The sequence below is a fragment of the Cebus imitator genome, unplaced genomic scaffold (assembly GCF_001604975.1).
Source record: "Cebus imitator isolate Cc_AM_T3 unplaced genomic scaffold, Cebus_imitator-1.0 Scaffold335, whole genome shotgun sequence".
NCBI classification, from domain to species: domain Eukaryota; kingdom Metazoa; phylum Chordata; class Mammalia; order Primates; family Cebidae; genus Cebus; species Cebus imitator.
The window spans coordinates 380441-387356 of record NW_016107650.1 but is presented as its reverse complement, the minus strand read 5'-3'; the positions used below and the strand labels follow the sequence as shown (position 1 = coordinate 387356).

General features: G+C 37.4%; 1 protein-coding gene across 1 annotated transcript in view; it reads right to left on the bottom strand.

The window, feature by feature from the left end:
• The window catches only part of SLC17A3 (solute carrier family 17 member 3), a 34275-nt gene that overhangs the window by 18364 nt on the left and 8995 nt on the right, over positions 1 to 6916 (bottom strand). The window contains exon 3 of the mRNA XM_017505202.2: positions 475 to 686. Coding sequence (XP_017360691.1) covers positions 475 to 686 — 212 coding nt within the window. The remainder of the gene's footprint in view (positions 1 to 474; positions 687 to 6916) is intronic.

The following is a 6916-nucleotide window of genomic DNA, read 5'->3' as shown; positions in this document are numbered from 1 at the left end:
TCTGAAGATGACTGTCATTGAGTTCTGGGGAATCTTTTGCCCAATCCTTCTCTCAACTAATGTCTTTTTTTTTTTTTTTTTTTTTTTTTTTTTTGAGTTGGAGCTTCACTCTTGTTGCCAAGGCTGGAGTGCAATGGCACAATCCTGGTTCACTGCAACTTCTGCCTCCCAGCTTCAAGCAATTCTCCTGTCTCAGCCTCCAGAATAGCTGGGATTATAGGTTCCCGCCACTGCACCTGGATAATTTTTTTGTATTTTTGATAGAGACTGGGTTTCACCATGTTGGCCAGGCTGGTCTTGAACTCCTGACCTCAGGTGATCCACCCACCTCAGCTTCCCAAAGTGCTGGGGTTACAGGCATGAGCCACCACGCTTCGCCTTTACTAAAGTTTTTAAAAACGCATATTCTAGAAAAATAAATATCCAAACAAAAAGCAAAAAGAAAAGCACAGATTTATATCTTGTATTGCTTACCTTTGCAGGAAGACTCTTTGGGGCTTTATTTAGGTCACCAAATGAGTCAACAGGCAGCCCCTCAGGGGAGCCATTGAGCTGGGATTGAGGGCTTGTGCTGTTGACCATGGCTACAATGGTGATGCTCATAATGACATTTTGTGCCATCATTATAAAGTTGCAGAAATGTAAGATGAGGGCTATTCCAAAGCGAGTAGAACATACAATAGGAACTGGAAATATTATGACAGCATGTTAGTACTTTTTAAAATTGAGCTAACATTAGTTTTTCACAAGATATAATTTTCAAAGTACCTGATCACCTAACGATTTAAATCAGTACTTAATGACACTTCTGTTGGCTTTAGGAAAGGAAGATACAAAAGAAGGACATCACTGAGTTGAGTAAAAGGATGTTTTATACCATAGCTTTATAGAGCCTGACTTGGTCTCGGCCATTCTGTTCATCCCAGAATTTTGTCTCTCTCATTCCTAGGTCATTATGTTCTACAGTTGATGAAATTACTCACAAGTAAATATGTATACATATGTGTGTGTGTACATATATGTAACACATATATATTAAAAGAAAATATATACATATACGTATGTACACATTTAATTGCTACATGTAATTTATATTACATATAATTTGTATGTATAATTATATATAAATATATAGCATATAATTTATATATGACATGTCTATTCATACTGTACTATATGTTATGTATAATATGTATAAATTTCATATATGTTAATGTAATGTAATTTACACTTTGAAGAGAGTTGTCCATTGGTATAGATGTATTCCATTCATATCTTCAAGCATTGAAGATATACTTTTATTTAAATTTTGAGATTAAACTCTTAGGAAGATCCTCTCATTAGAGAAATTGACACCCACAGACTATGAAAAAATAAAGTGAAAAATGGTGGAAAAAGAAATGAGCAAGCATTCAAATAATCTGTGTTTGTACGTCCAGGAGAGATGGCAGTTTAAATGCAGAAATTTCATTCTCCTTCTTCCAGATCCTGGCTAAACTGTCCAAAAAATGTAAAACATAGAGCAGTCTGCATTTGTGGTTGAAGTTAAAGAACTCTTCAGAAGTTAAAATCTGGGGAAAAATCAGTTAGGTGAGATAGAATGGTACAAAAGTTTCAAAGGTGTGGTTTCTACTCAGCTTCTTAAAAAGTCTTGAGCATTATATTAAGTGAGTAGAAGGTATCCTGGCAGAACACAGCTAACAGTCTAATTTGAAGAGCAAATAAAATGTGTGAAGCAAGAAGCTGTATTTATCTGGGCTCAGATTTTTTACACAAGGACTTCAGGCAGAGTAGCTCTTTGGAACTCTCTCCACCCTTTCATTTTTTTCTGCATGGGAAGAAAAGGGACTTAGACCAATGAGATTGGGTAGATAAATCGAGGATGTATAGCTCTGTATCTTCTCCAGCCTGCCTGGATGCTATGCTGTCTACTCTCCTGCCATGCAGTTACTTTAGCAGAGCAAGCCTGGACTTGTCCAGTTCACCTTATGCCTGGGGAAATAAATCTATTCAATGCAAGGGAAATAGCAGGGAGCTGGATTGACCACTCTTCTAGGCCATGTCCTCTAGTCCAGATTTTACATCTTCACTCAGTTATTGAAGAAAACACTTATCAATCACCTCCAATATTGGGCCTCGGAAGTGTAGCAGCAAACATAGCAGACAAATAGCCCTGTGTTTGGGAACCTGACATTCCAGAGAGAAGCACAAAATATGCAACACAAACACTAAATCAAATAATGTATTAGAAGGTGATAAATGCTGTAGAGAAAATAAAGCAAGAAAGGGGGAAGTCGTAATGACATTCTAGAGAGGTGGTCATGCCGCCATCTGGAGAAAGAACATACAAAGTAGAGGGAACAGCCCTGAGGCTGGTTGGAGAGTGCCTGGTATGTTCAAAGAATCAAAGGCGACTATGATGAATGGAGTAAGCCAGGGGTACAAGAAGAGATGTCAGGAAAGCTAGATCACGGGGACTGAATTGTTCAAGACACATGGGCCATTGTAGGCATTTTGGCTTTTACGTTGAATGGGATGGGGGCCACTGGAGGGTTGTCAGCAGGAGTGAGACCTGATATGACTTACATTTTGAAAGGATCTCATTGGCTGCAGAAAGAAGAACAAAACAATAGGGAGGAAGTGCAGGTAGGAAGCTATGGTAATCATTCAGAAGAGAAGTGAAGCTATCTAGGATTAGGGTCATAGCAGTAGCTAATATGTGGTCAGACCGCAAATAAATCCTAGCATGGAAAAAACACCAAATACGAGTTTCAGTTTTACAGGTGGCTGAAAGACAAGGAGAAAGGGAATTGGAGAGGTTTTTGTTCTGAACAACAAGAAGAAGGAAGTTGTACTTTCCCAGGAAGAAAGCTCTTTGGAAGGAGCAGGTTTGGGAGGTCGGATGGTCGAGAACTTGTTACTGCACATGTTAGAACAGTGATGCCTCTTAGGCACCAAAGAGAAGGTGTTGAGCTTGTTGGATATACAATTCTTAAGTTTAGAAGAGAGGTAGGAGTTGAGGCATAACTTTGAGAGCTAATAATCTATAGAGGGTACTTAAAGCCATAAAAATTGGGAAATGAAAATAGAGAAGAGAACCAAAGACTAACACTGAGGCTCTCCAGTGTTTGGAGGTTGGATAGATGGGGGAGAGCAAGCCTGAAAATAAATAGAGAGGAGAACCAACGACTAACTCTGGGGCTCTCCAGTGTTTGGAGGTTGGATAGATGGAGGAGAACAAGCCTGGACTTTCCTTTGTTTAAAGGAAAATGAAAAGGAATTGATGGTGGAGTAAGAAGAAAACGAGGAGGATGCAGTGTCCTGGAAGCCAAGGGACAAGAGTTTCAGGGAAGAGGGAGTCAGTAGGTGCCTCAGATATTCCTGTTAGGTCATGTAAGATGATGCCTGTCAAATCCGCACAATGAGGCAGCTATTACTACTATTTTACAGATGAAGAAACACAGGCACAGAGACCAGCTCACAAAGTAACTCAGGTGTTTGTGCTTTTCACCACTGTACCACATATATATGGTGGCTTCTGTTTTGTCCAAGATGATTCCATGAGAATACTTGTGCTATTAATACAACCCAAGTGCACTCAGCTGTAGGGTTTATGTGGCTCTGGGATGTGGGATAAAGAGGTTCCTTGAGATTAACAAAGGAGGATTCCTCTTATGGCTATGCTATCTTCTATTGAAGAAGTACATGTCTTTGTAGTGAATAAACTCAAATATAATATCTTTGTAAGGTTTTTTTTTTTTTTTTTTTTTTTTTTTTTTTTTTTTTTTTTTTTTTTTTTTTTTTTTTTTTTTTTGAGATGGGGACTGTTGGTGACTTCCTCTGTCAATCGAATTGACTAATAATTTGTGAGTTCTTGTGGCCTCTGATTTTCCCAAGTTCCTTTGGAATCCTAGGTACCAAAGGCTACGAAAAAGGGTATCAGAAAACCAACAGACTAATGGCTTACAAATGAGGAGGTTGAACACTTGCCTCATAAAAGTGCTGAAAGATTAACTAGAGAGTATATTTTAAAGGGTTAACCTGGTGCTTGTTAGATATTAAGTGTTTCCTGTAGGCGACTATTTGTGTCCTCAGAAGTTACTTGTGTCCTGTGTTCATTCTGAATGAACTGTACCAGTTATGCCTACTCTAATAGATTGGTGCCAGTGATGTGCTGTCTGTTCAATTTTTTCTGGTCACCCCTAGCTATACAAGAACGTGTGGGTCTGTATACATGTGAGAAAGTGTAAATTAAGAAGCACCTAAGGTTATTCTATTTAACTACTGGAAGAGGGCACTGACATCATGAAATCATAGATTTTTGAACCTGAGAGGTTATATTAATGAATTCAATACTACTGTACTCAGAATCCAGGAAGCTTGTTTCTTAACTTGATGTGCTAGGCAGACCTTAACGTGGCCCCAGTGATTACTACATCATGGTATTCTCACCTTTATATAATTCCCTTTGCTTGTATGGGGCCAGGACATTTCACTTGCTTGTATCCAACAGAATATGGCAAAGGTGACAAGATGTCACTCCCATGATTACATGATGTTATATAAGACTCCATCTTAGCAGACTAAAGATAAACACTCTTCATGTGGGCTTAATGAAGAAAGCAGAAAGTTGGAGAGGTTTACATAATAAGGAACCATGAACATCCTCTAGGACCTGAGAATGGCCTTCAGCCAACAGCCAGAGCCCTCAGTCAAACAGCTATAAGAAAATGAATTTTTCTAACACCTCGAATAAGCCTGAAAGTAGGTTCTTCCCTAGTCTACCCTTCAGATAACATTGCAACCTGAGGCAGGGCGCCGTGGCTCACGCCTGTAATCCTAACACTTTGGGAGGCCGAGGCGGGTGGATTGCCTGAGGTCAGGAGTTTCAGACCAGCCTGGCCAACACAGTGAAACCCTGTCTCTACTAAAAACACAAAAAAATTAACTGGGCGTGGCGATGCATGCCTGCAACCCCAGCTACTAGGGAGGCTAAGGCAGGAGAATCGCTTGAACCCAGGAGGTAGAGGTTCCACTGAGCTGAGATCCCACCACTGCACTCCAGCCTGGGCAACAAGAGCAGGCTCCATCTCAAAAATAAATAAATAAAAAAAAACTAATTAAAGAATACAACTTGATCAACCACCCAATTGTAGCCTAGTGAGACCCAGAGAAGTAGAACCAATTAAGCCAAGCTGTGCCTGGAGCTCTGAGCCACAGAAACTGTAAGATAATAAATGTGTGTTGTTTCAGGCTACTATGTTTATGGTAATATGCATGCAGAAATAGAAAATGAATACAGTTGGCAAAAAATAATAAAGGCTAGTTGGATGACTATACAAGAATTTGGCGGGGAGTAAGTATTGAAAAATGCTTGCATTACAAAATTTATCGTGAGAGTAAAGATAAGACATTATTGTATTGAAGAATAAGAATACTCAGAAAAATCTAAGGAACAATGGAAAAACATCCAAAAGAATCATGCAATGTGTAAAGGATGTGGAAATTAATGGGAGAAAACTAGATGATGTAATTGGTACTGCTGAGATAATTGGTGACATAAATGGAAAATAAAATTGGAGCAATATCATGTTTTAAATTAAAAGAAAGCACAGATAATAATGCAATAATACTGCATTTTGTCAAATTTAAGTCACCATTGGTACATTTATTTTTGTTCCACTAAAAATCAATTAATCAACTGATTAACACATCAAACTGAATAGGTCTGAAACTAAGCTCTTGAGCTCTACCACCTCAAAACTTCCGCCCAGAGTCTTTCCCGGTTCAATTGATGGAAATCTCATTCTTCCAAACACTTTGCATTTTTTGATCTGGAATGCATCATTGTCTGCATATTCAAAATGTGTGTAGAATCCAACAGCTTCTCACAAGGGCCACGGTTACTTTTTGGCTTAGAGCTGATTCCATGTGGTTTTGGCTACCAATATGTCCTGCCTGAATTTCTGCAGTAACCTTTAGCTTTGGTTCCTTGCTTTTAATCTGTTTTCAATACAGCAGCTGGAGTATTCTCATCATACCACAAATAAAATCACCCCCTCTTCTGCTCAAAATCCTCCATGTGATTCTATTTTTGGATTAAAAAGTGAGGTCTCTGTAGTGGCCAAAGGAAATGAAATGTGTAAACTCTTTACCTTGCAATTTGCATTTCTTAGAGATAAACTCTGAAGAAATAATTCCAAATGTGGACTAGTGTTATGTTAAATAGTGTTCACTTATCAACTTATAGATTGTATAATAACTGACATACATAGTTTATATACATCTCATAACCAAGTAACATATATAGTCCATATATAGATATAATAACCGAGTAACAAAACAAAACCTCACAAATTAAATATCCAGCCACAAGAAGATTTTTCAGCTAAATAATACTTCATCTACTGGATATGTTGGAATCTATTGGATATGTTGGAATATAATATGTATCCTTTAAGAATCTATATTGTTTTATAAGGTTCACAAAGAAATTCACACTTTGTGAATCTTATAAAGCAATATGGAAAAGTATATACTGTCAAGTTAAAAAATATACAACACAATATATAAAGTATAGAACTATGCAAAATATGCATATGAAATAAAGGCAATAACATTAAATTATAGTAGTTGAATTAAGCTTATTCAAATCTTTTTATTTCTTGTTTTTTGAAGTATCTGTGATTAGTTTTTCTTTTTTAAGTTAAGCAATACAATTATGTTTAAAATATTACATGCAATAACAAGCAAGACACATAATACTATGTGTAGACAATTCAGTAGCAATTATCAAGAATGTAAACGCATATAGATAAAGATTGAAAGGCAACTGTCAAAAACAAAACTCTTCTTTTTAGTAATATTTATTTCCTTCATGTTTGTAAAATATGTTAATTTTACTGGATTTATAAAA